Source organism: Rhopalosiphum maidis, chromosome 1, assembly GCF_003676215.2.
Source record: "Rhopalosiphum maidis isolate BTI-1 chromosome 1, ASM367621v3, whole genome shotgun sequence".
Classification (NCBI taxonomy): Eukaryota; Metazoa; Arthropoda; class Insecta; order Hemiptera; family Aphididae; genus Rhopalosiphum; species Rhopalosiphum maidis.
The window spans coordinates 1,929,454-1,949,970 of record NC_040877.1 but is presented as its reverse complement, the minus strand read 5'-3'; the positions used below and the strand labels follow the sequence as shown (position 1 = coordinate 1,949,970).

General features: G+C 28.6%; 2 protein-coding genes across 2 annotated transcripts; one reads left to right on the top strand and one right to left on the bottom strand.

Annotated features, from left to right (window-relative positions):
• Positions 1-15,941: 15,941 nt before the first annotated feature.
• LOC113556789 (leucine-rich repeat protein soc-2 homolog) lies at positions 15,942-18,569 on the bottom strand. Its single transcript, XM_026961945.2, has one exon. The coding sequence runs from the start codon at positions 18,163-18,165 to the stop codon at positions 16,489-16,491; it is 1,677 nt and encodes a 558-aa protein (XP_026817746.1). The 5' UTR covers positions 18,166-18,569; the 3' UTR covers positions 15,942-16,488.
• Positions 18,570-18,784: 215 nt separating this feature from the next.
• On the top strand, positions 18,785-19,816 carry LOC113556797 (26S proteasome complex subunit SEM1-like). Its single transcript, XM_026961957.2, has 3 exons — positions 18,785-19,029; positions 19,127-19,223; positions 19,675-19,816. Exons 1-3 carry the CDS (start codon positions 18,924-18,926, stop codon positions 19,712-19,714), a joined length of 243 nt encoding a protein of 80 aa, XP_026817758.1. The 5' UTR covers positions 18,785-18,923; the 3' UTR covers positions 19,715-19,816.
• The last annotated feature ends 701 nt before the right edge of the window (positions 19,817-20,517 follow it).

Genomic DNA, 20,517 nt, shown 5'->3' with positions numbered 1-20,517 from the left:
TAAAAAACTATTTAACCAATTTTATTTATATTATATAACACTATTCAATCAAAACTATTTAATCAATTTTATTCATGTTATATAAAACTATTTAAAAAAAAAAAAAAAAAATATATTTAACCAATTTTATTAACATTATATAACTTAAAAAAAAAAAAAATATTTAATCACCCTTTTACTATACAAAAATAATTAATATATTATAATAATATTATTTAATCAATTATATCAACCATTATTTATTCATTTAATATTATATTATATAAAATATTTAATCAATTACGGAGACAATTTTACTATTCAATTCACAACCAACAATCAACCAAATACAATTATATAATTTTTTTTTTATGACAAACTTAAAATTGTAAAAATAATATTATATTATGAGGACATAATACCAAAAAACTAGGGTGGATGTAATGATATTCACATTATTACGCCACTCAGCTTCATAATATAATATCATCATAATATTGTCAACTATTAAAATACTAATTTTTAACAAACAACAGTATTTATTAACAATAGTTTCATAAGTCAAAATCCATGACATTATTATACATACCTAATCTATTATTAATTATATTTCAAAGACCAACATATTAAAAATAAATAACTATTTGTACCTTTAAACTTCAAAATTATATAAAACTCAATACCACTTGATAATTATTATGCATATAGTGTAATGAATCAAAAATAAGCTCGTACGTTGCTATTAATGAGACTTTACCTTATAATAATATATTAACCTAGATGGTACGGTCAAGTACTTTCAACGAATAATAATTGGTGTAGCTAGGAGTAGCTACTATCCTAACTTCATTATTATCATTAGTTTAAGCCTATATATTATTACGATTAATCGGGATCGTGAATACAGATTTATAAATATTATTATTTCACACCTTTGAATATTACACCAGAGTCTGCGTTGTCTTATTTGATGATGATTTTGTAACCTTTGATACATAATTACGTATTGATATACTCTCCTACCTGATACTTCGCTGCAGACAATATGATGAGTAGAATCTGCACGGACACCTTGGTATTGATGAATATGTTTGAATATTTAAATGGAATCAAAGCAATTATATTTCGGTTTTGAACAGTAACTTACTACTTCACAGCAAGATAAAAAGATCGATGATAAAGTTAAATTTAGTAAGCTTTTTGCTTTTAAAATAAGACGGTGTATTAGTTGCACTGAACTAGTTGTGTGATAGAAGCAGACTGAATTAGAAATGAAAAAGGGGGCTCTACTTATAGTATTGACCTTTTGACTTGTTGTTCCATAATAAGTTATTATCATATATTTTTATAAAGTATTTTTGTGAATAATAAACATGTTATTTGATACAGATATATAAATATTAACTATATAAATAATAATTATCAAGTGGTATTGAGTTTTATATAATATTGAAGTTTAAAGGTACAAATAGTTATTTATTTTTAATATGTTGGTCTTTGAAATATAATTAATAATAGCTTAGGTATGTATAATAATGTCATGGATTTTGACTTATGAAACTATTGTTAATAAATACTGTTGTTTGTTAAACATTAGTATTTTAATAGTTGACAATATTATGATGATATTATATTATGAAGCTGAGTGGCGTAATAATGTGAATATCATTACAATACACAATAATAAATATAAATTTTGGATATTGTAAAGACTATTTAACAAAGATTTATTTTATTTCATCTAATAATTGAGATTTTTATTTCTCTAAATCTTCTATTATAACAAGATACAACTGATACAAGTTAAACAATTATTAAGACTATCTGTTTTTTATTTAAATATTACACGTTTATGGTATGTTTTATATAGTAAAGTGAATTTTCCTAAAACTAATGTTTCATCATAAATTCATAGCTATGACAAAATAATAAGTTATCAATTAGCCAAGCTTAAAATATTATTTGATTAAAATGCGTATTGATTAATAAATGTTCCAAATGTTTGTATAATAACGAAAAATAAAACGTACTTCATTTCAAATCCATTGTTGCTTAGAGACCGTAAATTGTTGTTCGAAAGATTAAAACTTACATTATAAAATAATTGTTGTATGTTTACGTGTTTTATTTTAATATACGAACTTATCGACATAAATATAATATCACTTATTAAAGTAAATTTTGTTACATTATAGTTAGTGATTACTGTCTCATAATAACTTAATCACATAGATATACTACAAGAACACTTCGTAAAATTTTACGCGGTATAAAGCATTGTCAAACGACATCGTGAGTTCACAGGTTATAACAAAGTAATCATTTCCTATTTATTTTTATAACCTAAATATATTATACATCGATTCGGAACAGAATTGTCATAAGAAACGAATTCAATAATTTATTGTTCAACGTAAAATTGTGTGTTGTATTCGTATTGTCATACGAATTTGGATGTCGTCGCTTTAATAGTCAATACTAGTTATTACGTATTAAGATGTATACAAGCCGATATTCATACGTCTGTGTTATGTCTTACATAATATTATTTTTTGAAAAAAAAAAGGTTATTTAAATTTCACATACGCGCGTGAATGTTTGACTGCTTCCATTATAGTACAATGCCTTTTTTTATATATTATTATTCTGTTCGTGAAAAATTAATATTATATTTTTGTTTTTATGGCACAAGTATTTATTACGATACATTACAATCGAGCTGCGCAATTTACAATTATTATCTACTGATAATTTCTGTACGTCTGTATATATGTGTTATGTACGCATTAGCTATTAGTATATAATATAAGTCTATTGTATATTAGTTATAAGAGTATATTATTGTAGTCTGTCGATAACGAATAATGTGTAGGCGATTCACAGAATGGTGTACGCGGAATTCACAAGCGAGCCGGAGAGTCAGTCGATCCAGCACTCTTAAAACTGTACGTCGTCTCGACGACCATTAACGAATTGTACATTGAATTAAATATTTCGACTCACATTAAAATTATATTAGTATAAAAATTCTTATAACTGTTTGTTGTACCTTCTCCTAACAAATTGAACCCCACACTACCGAAAAAACAACGTTCGAACGGAACAACCCGGACGAGCACAACAACTGGTGGCAGCGGTGTCGCGGTCGTAATTTTTTTTTGGAGAACAATCAACTTCAGAAGGATAACTGATATATCTAAATCTAATATATATCTATTCGAGGTAATTTTATATTTCTCTTTGCAAATATTAACGCTATCTCGATCGCCGTAGGTATATCGTCATAAGACTATACGAGGGGTATATATATCACACTCGTCAAAATTTCATGGGCGTTCCAGTTATTAAAAACTGCACGCACCGTCTATAGTGGGCACTCATTGTACGTAGTCGACTTCGTGTTTCACTCTTCACAACCCCATCACAACCGCGGTGCCGTCATCGTTATCGTCGCCGCCGTCGTGTCGTTATCGTTGCCGTTTTCATCGACGACGTCTTGCCGCTACCGTGTTGCTGCAGCCGCCGCTGTCACATTAAACGGTGTAACCAACGCCGACGCGTCGTGGGAGTCACAATCGTGGGAGCATAATTCAGATGAATGCGATGCATTCATGGGTAATATTGTAAGCTTACTACGAAAATATTATTTTTTTTTTTTTTTACATATAAACTGATACGAGTATAAATTGTAATCATTATTATTTTATTTTAATAATAGTAGTGATATTAACTTTTAAGATTGGTGATATTACGATACAATTTTTCTATTAATTTATACATTACTACGTTTATTTTTTTTAATTATTTGAAATTGAATGTATGTCAGATAGGTCTAGTAATAGTAACGATAGTTCCGATAGTTTTGATTTAGACAAAGACTACGTCCCTCCGCGACCAGTTGATATAAATCTATTAGGACCGTTTAGACCTGTTACTAGATTACTGAGTAATCGCAAAAAAGAAAATTTAATTCAAGATTGTAGGGAATCAGACAATTTTAATTCAGTAGTATCGGGAGATTTAATAAATAATATTCAAATTTTAGAAACTAATAACACAATGACACTACCTACTTCGACTACATTGTCCCTGGAAACAGCTATTAAATTAATTCCACATTTCAATGGGGAGAATGTACAGGAGGTTTATCCATTCATAAATGCATGTAATTTTGTCGTAAGAAATGTTGAGCAATCCATACAACCGGTGCTCTTACAAGTTATAATAACTAAATTGGCAGGCAAAGCATTCGCAATAACCCAACATAGGGACATTCCTACGTGGGAAATACTTAAGGATTATTTGGAAAGCACATTCTGTGCTACACGCACACCCGGATACCTTCAGTTAGAAATCACTACTACTAAGTTCCAACAGGGTGAAACCATACGAGAGTATTCAACAAGAGTAGAAAAACTATTACATGAACTCGGTAATGTAAGCACAAAAGATAAGTCAACTAGTGACGCTAAAGCTATACATAATTACATAAAAGAAACAACTTTAACCACGTATATAGAAGGTTTACCATTTACTATTCGAGGTGTAGTTAAATCAAAGAATCATTCATCGCTAGAAGAAGCCATAAAGGATAGCCTAGAGGAAGAAAAGATTTTTCAATCGAATAAAGGAACCCAACGTTTGTTAAATCACAAACAAAATAATACGAATACTGGTAAATATTGCAAAAATTGCCGAAAAACAAACCATAACACAAATGAGTGCAGATACGGAAACCACAATTCCGATACGGGACAACAAAGTAAGCAATTCAAAGGATTCAATAATCAAAGAAATCAGGATACTAAACAAGTATCATGTAATTATTGCAAAAAACCTGGTCATACTATAGAGGTATGCTATAAAAAGAAAAATGCGGATTTGAAAAAAGGAAATAATAATGAACAATCAAACTCGGGAAACGACAAGGAATCGGTCAAAAAGGGCATTTGTCCGGTTCGCGAATTAAAGATAATAGCCCAAGATTAAATATGCTAACATTTAAAATCAAATTAACAAACAATCATGCTACGTATCAAATGCCACAATGTATTAAAGGAATAGCCAATTTACTCATAGATACAGGAGCAGATCTTAATATAATTAAAATAAATGTACTACAAGACGATGTCATGGTATCCGATACTAAAATTTACCAAATGCAAGGAATTAATGATCAATTAGTCAATACCTTAGGAAGCACAACCCTTAACGTGTCGATAAACAATACAATTTACAAAACAGAATTCCAAGTAGTTAGTTCAAACTTTCCAATAAGCGGAGATGGAATATTAGGGAACCCTTTCCTTAAAGATAACCAGATCATAATCGATGTTTGTAAGGGAGAATTAACTTCGAAAAATGATAATACAACTACTATCCTAGCACGGCATGAGATGATCATTCCAATACAGTTTGACGTCGAGGATTCATCCGAACAACGAAATATACTTATTCATGCGCAAAAATTAGGCGAAAACATTCTATGTGGTAATATATTAAATATTGTAAAACATAATCAAGTACTTATAAATGTTATGAATCCAACAGAAGAAAATCAAGTTATAACAATACCAAAACTTTCAGATCTGTCACACGAAATTTTTGATATAGTTACAATGGATAACATACAAACAAATGAAATTGTAAACACGAAAAACCGTATTCAACTACTGAAAAACACATTAAAATGTGACCATATGAACAAAGAAGAAGAAAAAGTGATTTTAGATTTATGTAGTGAATTCTCAAATATATTCTTTTTAGAAGGAGACCGAATGACGTGTACCGACGCAGTACACCATGAAATTAAAACTCCTGGAGTCACTCAATCAATCCATCAAAAACCATATAGGCTTCCTTATGCACAAAAAGAAGAAATAGCTAAACAGGTTAAAGAAATGCAACAAGATGGTATAATAACACCAAGTGATAGCCCTTGGAATGCTCCATTATTGATTGTACCCAAAAAATCAGATGTACTAGGTGAAAAGAAATATAGAGTAGTTGTTGACTTCCGCAAACTTAACAGTATTACTGTCGGGGATGCTTTTCCCATGCCAAATATCACAGAAATACTTGATCAACTAGGTAAAGCAAAATATTTTACTTGCTTAGATATGGCAAGCGGATACCACCAAATACCATTACATCCAGATGATCGAGAAAAAACTGGATTTAGCACGGATCAAGGTCATTTTGAATTTCAAAGAATGTGTTTTGGTTTGAAGGGAGCACCAGCTACATTCCAAAGACTGATGAATCAAGTACTCACTGGTCTCAACGGTATAAATGCTTTCGTTTACTTAGATGATGTCATCGTAATCGGAACATCATTAGAAGATCATTTAAAGCAATTAAAAAAAGTTTTTTATAGATTTCAAAAATATAATTTGAAATTAAAACCGTCTAAATGCGAATTCTTGAGAAAAGAGGTTTGCTACTTGGGACACATTATCACGGATAAAGGTGTCAAACCAGACCCAAAGATCACAAATTGCGTATCAAATTTTCCAACTCCAAAAACTGAAAAAGATGTCAAATCTTTTCTAGGTTTGGCGGGATATTACAGACGTTTTATTTCGAATTTTAGCCAAATCTCTAAACCTCTAACAACTTTGTTAAAAAAAGATGCAGATTTCATTTGGACAGATTTGTGTCAAGATGCGTTCTTAGAGTTAAAACAGTTATTATCACAACAACCAATATTACAATATCCAGATTTTTCTCGTCCTTTTATTGTTACAACGGATGCCAGTAATGTAGCCATTGGCGCTATTTTGTCACAGGGGAAAGTAGGATCTGATTTACCAATTGCATATGTCTCCCGTACTTTGAATAAAGCTGAGAAGAACTACAATACATCAGAGAAAGAATTATTAGCGATAGTTTGGGCTGTAAAGCAGTTTCGACCATACATTTTTGGGCGTCGGTTCACGGTCGTCACAGACCATAGACCGTTGACTTGGCTATTTAATGTCAAGGATCCGGGGGCTAGATTAGTGAGGTGGCGTCTACAACTGGAAGAACACGATTATGAGATATTTTATAAACCAGGAATATTGAACTCAAATGCGGATGCGTTAAGTCGCATTACCCAAGTTAATTCTTCTGCACAACTGGTAAACCATAGTTTAGCTACGTACGAGGGATATATGGATGATATACGATCAAAAATAATAACAAACTCAAACATTGTAGAAGTTGAAGGAGATTTATTTCAAGCCACAGAAGATTATGCACTAGGACACTGTGTATCCAAAGATTTCAAAATGTCTAGGGGGATAGCCTTAGAATTTAGAAGAAAATTTGGGCAAATCGACCAGCTACTTCTGCAAAATAAACAAGTCACTGAAATAGCAGCTATAAAATGTGATCAACGTAGTATTTTATACATAATCACTATGGATTCACATCATCAAAAGCCAACTTATGAAACAATGTTTTATGCCATAAAAAATTTACGAAAATTCTGTGAATCCAATAATTTAAATAAAGTGGCTCTACCCAAAATCGGTAGTGGCTACGATCAGCTTAACTGGGAACAAATTCGAACAATGCTACGATATATTTTTAAGAATTCTGAAATCAAAATAATGGTTTACAGTGGTGACTCTTATTCAGAAGAAGAGAAACATAAAATTATCGAGGAGTTCCATTTATCACCATTAGGGGGACATCAAGGGATTTCTAGAACAATTAAACGAATTAAATTACACCATACGTGGAAAGGTTTGAAGAAAGATGTTATAGAGTTCATAAAAAAATGTACCTCTTGCCAGATTAACAAAAGTAGTAATCACAAAACTCAGCAACCCATGGTAGTAACATCTACAGCTAATAAACCATTTGAAAAAATTTTGATTCACAGAATGGTGTACGCGGAATTCACAAGCGAGCCGGAGAGTCAGTCGATCCAGCACTCTTAAAACTGTACGTCGTCTCGACGACCATTAACGAATTGTACATTGAATTAAATATTTCGACTCACATTAAAATTATATTAGTATAAAAATTCTTATAACTGTTTGTTGTACCTTCTCCTAACAAATTGAACCCCACACTACCGAAAAAACAACGTTCGAACGGAACAACCCGGACGAGCACAACAATATGTAACGAATTCTAATGATTTTGGGTACAAAATAATTGGTTTGTTCCCAACTTGCCGATTCCCAATTTGTCGACACTCGGTTTTTCAACCAAAAAACCAGTTTTTAATAATTTTTAAAAAAAGCCATTTAAAATTGTTATATTAAAAAAGAGTAATTAAAAAATTGACATATTTCAATTTTGAAGTTAAAATCAAAAATATTGGAAAGTTGATCTAAAGTAGACTTGACAACAAATTCAAATCTGTTCCTAGAATTTTTTTCACTTCATTATATCAATCGCTTGTTACGTTGGAAATGGAACTCGTTTATAAAACTAAACTAGGAAATGGGTAGTATGAATGTTTATGGCTTTATTTAAATTTCTTGGATCTAAACATATTCGAAGGTTATTATTTTTCTTTATTACAATAACTTTAGAATTTACCCAAGAAGTTGGTGCATTTAATTTTTCTATTACTTTCATATTAACCATATCATTCAATTCAGACTCTAATTTTTCATAAATTTTAAATGGAACTCTTCTAGGAGGGTCAATTTTAGGTTGAATATTAGTATCTAAATGAATATGATAAGTAATTAGTAGACATGCTAGACCTTAAAATAAATCTGCATACTCATCTAAAATAGAAATTTCTTTACTATTATTTATGACATTAATTCTAGAAATTAAATTAAGATTGTTGCAAGTTTCCAACCCAAGTATAGTATTGCATGAAAAATCAACTATAAAAAATTCAATTAAGTAATATTTTTGTTTGTAAAAACATGTAATAGTGCTTTTACCTAGAGTGGATATTTTATTCGAGTTAAAAACCATTAGTTTTACATTAGATTGTTTTTCAATACTACTGAAGTCTAGATTCATTTTATTAAAATTTTCAATTGACATTATATTAGCTTGTGCACCTGTGTCTAACTGACAATTCACATCTCTATTATTAATTTTTAAGATAACTTGTCAAACATTATTTTTATTATTATTATTTGCAGAACCAATAAAAAGTAAATTATCATTATTAGAATTTTTTTCAATAAGTGTCACCTGATTAACCATCTCTGTCTTACAATACTTGGCAAAATGATTAAATAAATTACATTTATGACATTTAATACCTTTGGCGGGACATGAAAACTTATGACTTATGACCAAAACAACTACATATAGGACTAAAATTATTATATATTTTTATATATGTATCTATTTGAATGTAATATTTAAGTAAGCAAATCGATAATCATTAATTGGTGACTAATCACTATACAGTACTCATTGAATGTAGTGACTTTATTTTTAAATAAGTACATCGTCGTTATTTATAAATTATTCTTTCGAAAAAAAATTATTACTCGGGACTCAGTTTACCTAGCACGTTAAAGTTTTCCGGACTCAATTTACTAAGCTCCAAAAATGATGAAAAAGAATAAAACTTTATAAGACCGATTAAAAACGGCAAAAGAGCGGTAAATAATAATTAACTATATATTATAATATTATATTAATACCTCAAATTTATGTTTAATTCAGATTTTGAAATGGACAAATATCTATTATGGAATATCTAGATGCGATTATTTACCACTTCCATCTTGAATAAAATTATACATTTTTGACAAATGTTTTTATACATTTTTACTAAATATTAATTATTTTTATATAATTATTTCATTTATTTTTTTATTATATCATGATTTTATTTGACTATATATTTTAAAGAAACAAAATTCTATTTTACTATGCTTCGGCGAGATGGGATTCGGCGAAATGGGCCCAATAAATCCCAATATCCACCCAATTATTTGGGACTCAGTTTACTACTCCCGCAATTTACCAATCCCGGTCTGAAATGTGCAGTTGAAAATGTTTTCGAGGCTATACAAATGGCACAATTTTTTTCCAAAAGCGCGTTGAACAAACGGTCCATGGCCAAGGTGCTATTGACATGTTTGAATCAGGCACTGCCAGGCTCTGATTTATGAATGTGCAGATGGAGCACTTGCACTTGGCTTCCAATTTCTGGGGGCCCCCAGGCTCTGTAAGTTGTAGAAAATTATTTTTTTTAAATTAATTCAACAAAAATTTATTTTCTAAAATGTAATACCAACTGTCAATGTTTAGACTTTAGTATATTCTTATCATTAAATTTTGGTTATTTTTGTCATTCCATGCCCTAGTGCTAATAAGTTACCATCACAGAATATTAAAATATTAATAATAATACAAAATAGTTTGAACATCAGAAATATTTGATACCTAATAACTAATTTAAATTCTCTTATGATAAAATGTAAATAGAAGTTGGTCACTTTTATTTAATTTTAATTATATAGAATAAATTGTTAAATTAATACGTTATTTTCCATTTTTATAATTTTATGGAAGACTGAAATTAATTAATTTTAATTTAAATTTATATAATAAAATCCTGAAGTATTTTTTAATATTTAAATATAGTATAATTTTGTTATGTTATTTAATTAGTATTGTCTTTTCATTGTCCTTAATTTACTATACCAAGTAACTAATTTCAGTAATTAAATTGTATTTATAGTACAAATATTTTATGAGTTCTGAGATAGGTATTTTGGTATTTAACACTTTTGACATGTAAATATTTTTTTTTATTATTAATATTCCTCCCCCCCTCTATGTAGAATTTTTCTAGAACATTTTTTTGACTTGAGGGCCCCAAAAAAAATTGTGCACTTGGCTCTAATTTTATTAAATCAGGCCCTAATTGAGTCGAGGTAGTTGATCAGTTATACACATATACTATACATACACTACTTATTTAAGGTAATATTTAATACTGGCGTTCAACTGAACTTTTATAAAGAGTAATGTATACAACAGTACTACACAATATGTATGCAAACCTATATGATAATAATATAATAAATAATAAATGGCTTTGTCTTTAATTTCAATATATATATATGTATATATATATATATTATATTATACAATTGATTATACTTACAATCCATAACGGATTAAAATAAATTTAATTAACTATACTTTTAATGTTAAAAGTAGTAGTCTTTTAGTGTATAAAAACTTAAATTTATGTATTGATGTATCATGAATATATTAATATTTATTTTTTTGAATCGAGAACACCATAAATAAGTGCAAACGTTAAATATACATTTTTTATTTTTTATTTGTATATTGTAATTTTTTTTAGTAAAAAATATTTTATACTAAACATAATATAACAGTATTAATCAGCAACTTTACATTCAATGTAGAATATAAATATTTAATCAAATATAATATTAATAATAACAGAAAATAAGTTTGAGTTTGACTATAAATTATAGTGTTTAAATATATTTTACTGAATATTCATGTATAATTTTACAGGATTTAAAATATTGAATAAATTAATAAATGTTGTTAAATAGATACCTACCTAATTAAACATAATACATGCATTTGTAATTAAAATATATTGTAATATTTTAAGAAGCATTTGTTTAATGTATTTTGATAATAATATGTAATTATATTGATAGGTGTGGGCATTAATATTTAATTCTTTTAATAAATGTATGTAGGTACCAATACTATATTTAATATTGGATGATAAATATATGTCATCATACACATAAACAAATATTCTGTACAAACACAAAAAACACAATTAATATGAATATCCAAGTCTCATTACACACGAAATATACAAATTGCATAGGAAAAACAGTGCTTAACGCAAAATTCGTCATGGATCGGAAATGGTTTAAATACTTGAGATTTGATAGTATTCAACAACTCGAACTGTAGTCGATAGGTTTAAGCGTTAAGTCCCCATAGACCACATGATTAAGATAGGTAGGTGTAGCAAGACGAATTCCCGCTCCGTTAGATATAACAGCGGAGCATGTCGTAACATGGCCGCCCGAAATTTTTGTAAATTTTATACATTTGATTAAATGTAATTATCTGGAGTTGTATAAATGTGAATATTTAACTAACTCTAATAAAACAATTCACCTCGATAGTCTTAAATCATTTATATTTTTTGATATAAAATAATAATATACTCTCCATAAAAGTACATTAATACGCTGTACTGTGCGAATGGACCTATATTGTCGACAAACACTCCTGTGCCACCAAGCACAACCTGAGGTAAAATATTAATCTAATGGTGTTAGGCTTGGGCTACTAAGGATAAGACAATGTAAATAAAACTATATAATGCAATTTATTGAATCAAAAACAGTAATTTAACCATATCGTATTGTACATGAGTAAATCAACACTGAATGTCTCTGCTCTATGACGATTGCTTTGATGACGGAATTCGCATACAAACGGCACACGTACGGCGTCTAAAAGACACGCGTTACTCGAAAAACACCATCCCCGGGTAGAAAATCGCGAAACGGGGCAACAAAAACGAAAAAAGGCAAAACGAAATCGCCGAGAACGTCGGTCGGCGGCCGTCACCGTTGACGCGATAGCGACTCGAAAAAAAACAAATACGTAAAAAAGGGGCACACCACCGGACGTAAAACGACAGGCAGCGCAGCGATCGGCGGGTCGCGTCAACATTTATATAATAAGATAAATTCAATATTTATAAATAAACCTTAAATTAATTCGGAAAATATAAATTATTGTCAACATAGGTTAGCCAACTTTCAATTGTTCATAACTATAAGATTTAAAAAAAACAATTAATTTTGGTTGAATATCAAAAAAGCTCAAACGTTTTTCAAATAACATTATTTGCAATTTTTTACGTTACAAATACGTTTATTGTTTATTTTTAATCATTAGTTATGATTAGAGCGCGGATTTCTATGTAATTGCAATTTTTTTCCTTTTAATATTTTTGGATTTTTGTCAGTTATCTCCACGAATCATCATAATTTGAAGCTAATGGTGAAATTTTTTTTTACATATTTTTGCATATTTTGGCAAAATTCAAAATTTGAAAATGTATAAAATACTATTTTGTCAAGTAGAAACGATTAACATAGAACGATTGAACAAAAATTATTATGTATGGTGTTTTCAATATTTTTTTTCATTTTACTATAGTGCTGATTAATCGTAAAGAAATGTAATTCATGTAATTATGGAGTAAAAAATACATATAAATTGAAATATATCGTTGAATAAACAGTTCAAAATTAAAAATGCCTACTGCTAAAACTAATGAGCGTCAAAATACTATGAAGTACTACGTCAAAGTACTACCATTACATAATATATACCTACCTATAATATATAACCATGTATTTAATTGGCTTTTCGGTTCATGTATTAAAGCGGTTATGAGACCATAACTGCAGAAGCATGTGTAGATATAACTAAATCAACCTCCAGATGTCAAAACGTCACATTTCTGTACTTACATATTTATATTTCCTACGTGATTTATATACATTGCTTGGTAGTAGAAAAACATGAGTACCTACTCGTAAAACAGTCGGAGAAATTTTTTTTTATTTTACATTTCGTTGCATTAAGAGGACATTGTACGCAAACTTACGAATCGAGTTCAGCAGAATCATTTTATGCAGTTAACTTTAATATTAGAATCAATTGACCTATAATATTAGTATCAAACTTAAAGGTAAGAATATTACCTAGGATATCACTAAGGCTTTTATTAATATTTTAATTATACAAAGTGAGTTATGGGAATTTAAAGATTTAATATTTTACATTAACATAGCTATAACTCAGTTTAAACAGTACTATTGAGTTATTTAACTATGTCTACTGAGAAAATTGGTCCACGTTAATAATGGGTAATAATCAGTAATAATACGATGATAATAATAATACATATATACATGACAGTATCATAATGATACTAATATACTAATATACACTAACCTTAACCAAATGACAAGACACCAATTGATGTTCAAATGTTCAATGATCTCCCGCATTATTGTTCTTCCCAACAGACGTCGCCGGGGAAAGTTTTATCTGATGCCCTACTCCGGGGTGATGGAAATTACAATTTGGTACACAACATACTATGTTATAGTTATATAACTATGTTTTTTTTGTCCGTAGTGCGTCGTGGGAAAAAGGAAGAAAGAGCGGATTAGACAGCCAGACAGGCCATCACTAGCCGATCGTCGTCTGTTAAAAAAATTGATAGGAGACTGAAAATTTAACTAATAATATAATAATTTAAAATGGGTAATCGCGAACGAAGGTGATGTTGTGAGATTTTCGCACACTGTCGCGATGTACATATGATTACAACAATACACACACACATATATATATATATAGTATATACACATATAAATTAATAATATCAATTAAGATATAAACACATATATCCTGTTTATATATATTCTAATCATTACAGATTAGGTACACAACAAAGTTGTGTATATTATAATATATAAAAGTACATATTACACACTGTGTTTAAAATAAACAATTAAAAAAATTAAGAACCGATAGTATTCATAATATTTTTACTCAATAAAAATGAATCATGAAGTTATGATGTTTTTTCAATTCAGCTAGGTAAATCCTGTAGGATTTGGACTGAAAGCAAATGATCATAGTTGCCTTGGTCAAAAATTATGTATCAAACTGTCAATCCGTATACGGCACGTATATAGGCAAGCACAACAATAGAACTGCTGTACATAATTGTCAACAAGGAAACTGGTCGACCTATCTTGAATTGTAAAATGATATAGATTACGATATAGACGCAAAATATAGTGCAATAATTTTTCAGGTCAAAAAAGAAAAACGCATTGAATTTATTTATTTAAGTAAAATAAATAAATAAACTTTATAAATATTATTTTATACCTCGCGACAAAAAAATTTCCATGATTTAAAAAAGAGCAGTTAGGTGAATAGTATAAAAAACAAAATTGAGTTTAAAATAAAATTCATTATATTGCACAAATAATGACAAAAACAATTTTATAAGTAGTACAAGCTCAAAAGGTGGATTTTGACACAAGTACCAATCTAAGAACTTTAATGTTTCTAATACAATTTACTCGTATTTTATTATGATTACACTTTAATACTATATAGGTTAATCAATAACCAATAGATATTATGTCATAAAACTGTAATCATAATATTTATATGACAACTGTTTTCAAATAAATTAGTTTTCAATTTTTTTTTAACATTAACATAATATAATAATTATCACACAAAAATAATATTACGTTATTTTTTATCAACAGTTGAAATAATTATATATATATAATATACACATACGTAATATATGTATATTATACATATACATTTATAATTTTCAATTAAAACAAATATTAAATAATACACTATACATTTGCCTATTATGAATAACTAAACAAATTAATGAATTTGTATTTAACACACTGATATTCATGGTTTAAATACAATTTTGGGATTGTGGTGAAATTTCCAGTTGACATGCTGAATAAAACAATGGATATTGTTATAAAGTTTATTTTATATTGAATTTCCTAGTAGTTCGGTAAATAATTTTAATAACTTTATGATAATATAAAATACGCATTATCTAAAATATGATATCAAATTTCAGAATCTGATGAGAGTTTATAATGAAATATCATGGAATCAATATTATCATCTTAAATTCTAAAACTCGCATAATTGTAAATTTTTTTTTGGTATTATGAAATATAAATCTATGTAAATATACTGACAATTTATAATTTAAAATTTAAAGTATAAGAATAATAATTATTAATTAAAGCATAATGTATTATCTACGTATTTATCTTTTGATAAATGTGTTTAACTCTAAATAAATTGTGACAACATATAGAATAGGTAGTTATATTTAACTGTACTTCCAAAATTGATATTTATCGAATGCTTATATAAAGTTATTAAATTTAATTAATAAAATACTGAAAATAATCGGTCAAGTCCATACATTCATCATTAACAAATAAAAATTTTAACTTAATATTTAATACATACTTTATTTTAAGTTATAATATTATTGTACACAAATAAAATAGGTACCTATATACCTATTATGTATCGTTTAATAAATATTTCTTGAAAAATTATTTAATAAAACATATCACTTATTTATAAACTCTCATCTTAAAATAATTTCTCTAGAAAGAAATTATTAACACCTCTGATTTCAAATACTTACGCATGTTTGATGCAACTTATAAGAACATAATATTATTCCTACCAAAAACCCCAAGAATTAAAAATACATTTTTTCCTACTTGGTTTCATAATGGAAGTCAAAGTATAATTCACAATACTGTATAGTGATCCATTAAAATAGTTTCAATATCTGTGTTAAAATAAACCTTTTAAACACAATAACAAATATTAACAAACTTCTATTAGACTCACTGCAATATTGTGTTAGAGATATCAAATGGAAATACCACACCAGCTTAAAATATTTCACAGAGTACGGTATGGGCCATTTACCTTGAGATAAGTCATTACTAAAGATGGACCTCCTTTGACTGCATCTCCAAGTTGACTCAATGGACAATTTTCAATTCCCAACAACTGCAATTTGGAACACAAGGCAAGTTCAAATGGCAAATGATGAAGACTTTGGTTGTCATTAATGTAAAGTGCCTCCAAATTTTCCAGTGTACCAATTTCTTCAGGTAATGTACTAAGCTTGTTTTCACCGACACTAAGGTATGCCAGATTTGTGAGATGACCAATTGCTCGAGGTAGAGATAGCAATTGGTTTGATTGTAAAATTAATTTTTGCAGTTCTCGCAAATAACCAATTTCCTGAGGTAATGTTTCTAGTTTGTTTTCTTCAAGATCAAGCACTCTGAGTTTTTGAAGATTTCCTATGGTAGCTGGCAGTCTTTTCAATAGATTGTTGGATAAGATCAACACCTCCAATGATTGAAGATATTGTATGTCATCAGGCAATTTGGTAATCATGTTTGTTGCAACATTTAGCTCCACCATATTGGTCCAAGAACCAACATCTAATGGCAGTGATGTCAAGGCATTATCTTTCATATTTAATTTTGTTAGGTAATTAGCTTTGGAAAATATTCCATAGGGTATTTTATCAATTTTGTTATGTTCAAAATTAATTGAGTCTACAGCAATAAATTGTGCAGGCCCTCCAGTAGGATATGCTGTGAAACTATTTCTAGCTAGTGTTATACTGTTCATTTCTTTTAAGTTAACAAGTAGACCATCAGGCAAACAACTTAGCATGTTACCTTCTACATTAAATTCATCCATTCGATTACAATTACTCAATGAATTTGGTAAAATTTTCAATCTGTTGTATCTTAACCCTAAACGTGTCAGAAGTGTAAGATTGCCAATAGTTTCAGGAATGTCGACAAGTTCATTATGTTGAAGGTCTAATGTAGACAATTGTATACAATTTCCTATCTCTTCTGGTAAATGTTCCAAATGATTATGTGACACATCAAATGTAATTAATCTTTCCAGTTTACCAATACCAGATGACAGTTCTTTAATTTTATTTTCTCGTAAGCTGAGCATGACTAGATTGACTAATTTACTAATGTCATCACTCACTGTACGTATACGATTGAAGCGCAAAAACAGTGTAGTTAATGTATCCAACTTATAGACAACATCTGGTACTTCAGTAAGTTTGTTGTGCCTTAAGTCTAAGACTTTAAGACTAGTAAGATTAGCTAGCGAATCCGGTAGACAGGTCAGAGAGTTTTCACTGAGTGCTAAAGTCTGCAAGTTGGTCAGACATCCAATTTCAGACGGCAAAGTGATCAATTTATTACCATACAGATACAATTCAGTCAATTGTGTAGCATCCCTAATGGTTATTGGCACTTTGGTCAATCCTGATTTACTCAAATCTAGGCGCCATTCAGAACTATCATTGCAGTTTTGAATTTCCTTTGTTGCATCTTGAACAATTTTTTTTGTATTTTCTTTTTTAGCAGTCGGCGTGTACAGTTTTTTTGAATCATGTTGCTTGACAGTCACCACTCGAGGTTTCAAGTCCGAAGCCGGACTGCTATTGATAGAACTTACCGACAACTTTTTCTCCTTCCGCATTTTGTTAGCATCGATCATCTTGACCACGTCTACTTCGCTGGACTTCATCGTTACGATATTAAATTACTATTTACAATAAATTACATGTTCAATTAACGAGGAGAAAGGAAAAACATTATGAACTTAAACGTTCACTTTAATATAAATATTATTATTTGTGTTTTTATTATTAAATAGTATACAGTTTTTCTCGGGATTTATTATTGATTATAGTTTCAGATAAAAAAAGGTCATGGGTGAGAAAACATTGGTTGCAGTTTTCCTGCCATGACTAAGCATCGAAATACTTGACCACACTGAAGAAGTTATGAATAATGAATAGTGATGCTCAACATTCGCCGCGCTGCCACTGCATACCTCGTGAAATCCACGACCCTAGATAATAAGATCGAACAACTCTTCCGTAACCGATCAAGTGAAATAATATTTCAGCTCACGTTCTTAGATTAATGGGATTAAATATTGATTAGTTAATAAAAATAAATAATTAACTAATTAACTTATTATTTTATTAATAAATCAATCAATAGGTTTAAGGTTTCAATACTGATAATATTATCATCTGTGATATTAACAACAACAATTTTGGACACCAATAAAAATGTATTTTAAGGTTAGAGGCATGACTGTTAAATTTCATTGGAGTGTAAAACAAAAACAAACTTAAAATTTCACTAGTCAGTTATCTCATTAGTCATTATCTTTTATGTTCGTAAATTCATTAATAATTGCTCTAAAGAAGCGAAAACATTGAAAATTAATAATTTAAATTTTCTGTCCAACAGTCAACCTTTTATTCATAAACCATGGGTAAATCTACCGAACCCAAATCCGACGGAGATAAGCAAAAGAATACCTTGGACATAGGTCTGTTGGAAGAAGACGATGAATTCGAAGAGTTCCCAGTAGAAGGTAAACCATTCATTACTTTTGGTAATGAATTTATGTTAATATCTTCATAATAATTGAAAACTGACTATTAAATATTTATTATTATTTTTATTTTAAGAATGGACTAGCCAAGATGAAGAAGATAAAGAGGCTAATGTTTGGGAAGATAATTGGGACGATGACAATGTCGAGGATGACTTCAGTGTTCAATTAAGGTAAATATGACTGACAATTATAGTATATTAAAAAAAAAATTTAATTCATATTGTATTGTATTAAAAATTTAGTATTTATTTTGATCCAACTATTTTAGGATAGTAAGTATATAGTAAAATAGTTAATATAAATTATGGTTATTATTTTAGTTCTATAAAAAAATACAATACTCCCTATATTAACATAATAATATAAAAAGTGTTCTATAAAAAAAAAATTAATTTATAAATTAAAAAATTTACTGTATTGCATAATAATATACTTGATACTAATGATTTTTATAAATGGAAAACTATTTTCAGTTTATATTATATGCTTATTATTAAAAAACATTTCAAATCTGATGGTGTTTAATAGTTTTCTATGTTTTTTCCATTATTAAACACTTGATTTTAAATGCTTTTGTTTTATTATTATTTATTTTTAACACATTTTTATTATATTTTACAGAGCTGAATTTGAAAAGCAAAATATTCCTGCTACCTTTTAATTCATCTGCTGGTCCATAATGTGGTGTGTTTCGTTAAATACGTGTACAAATAAAAAATTATAATTTCATACAGTTAATATAGCATTATTACTATTTATTATATTTCTTTGTTTAATTTGTAATTTGGAATAGAATATTTTCTAAATATGTACATTTTACTAAATATAATATTATATCTTTACATTATAAAAGTATTTCCAAGTTTTTAATTAAAATGTATAATACAGTAGTCTCATTTATCTGGTCATCGCTAGTCGGATAATTTATATTTTTTACTTTAGTATTTATTTGTATATACATACACATAAATATTATATAAAAATGATTTATATCAATATCAATCTATTATAAAAAAACGTCATTACTTTTAATCTGGATAGAATTCTGTCCTATCAAGTCCAGATCAAAGGGACTGTACAGTATTTTGTAATTTCTTAATAAGTTGCTCTTGTCTATTCAAACGTTCCATATGACAGTATATTGTTAAGAATAAGTAAATTTTAATTGAGATTCTTTATTTTTTTTTTATTATTATTATTGCAACAATTTAGAATTGTGGCTTATTTTAATTAGAAGAACACTTGTCTTCTACATAAATAATTTTATTGTGTACCCATAAATTGGTTCCCTTCAAAAGTAGAGCTTTTGCATGATAAAAGGTGTTGTCACAAATTATAACATCATGATTTGTGTAACTCATGTCAAACAATATGGAGAAAAGTGCAGTGAATTTCTTAACGCTTTCAATAATACAATACTGCTGGCGCTTAAATATGTCAACAGGCCCACTACACATTTACGTA

Coding starts and splice junctions, on each gene's coding strand:
- LOC113556789 (XM_026961945.2), bottom strand. CDS start 18,165: ATGAAGTCCAGCGAAGTAGACGTGGTCAAGATGATCGATGCTAACAAA.
- LOC113556797 (XM_026961957.2), top strand. CDS start 18,924: ATGGGTAAATCTACCGAACCCAAATCCGACGGAGATAAGCAAAAGAAT. Junction 19,030..19,126: donor CGAAGAGTTCCCAGTAGAAG/GTAAACCATTCA, acceptor TTTTATTTTAAG/AATGGACTAGCCAAGATGAA. Junction 19,224..19,674: donor GACTTCAGTGTTCAATTAAG/GTAAATATGACT, acceptor TATATTTTACAG/AGCTGAATTTGAAAAGCAAA.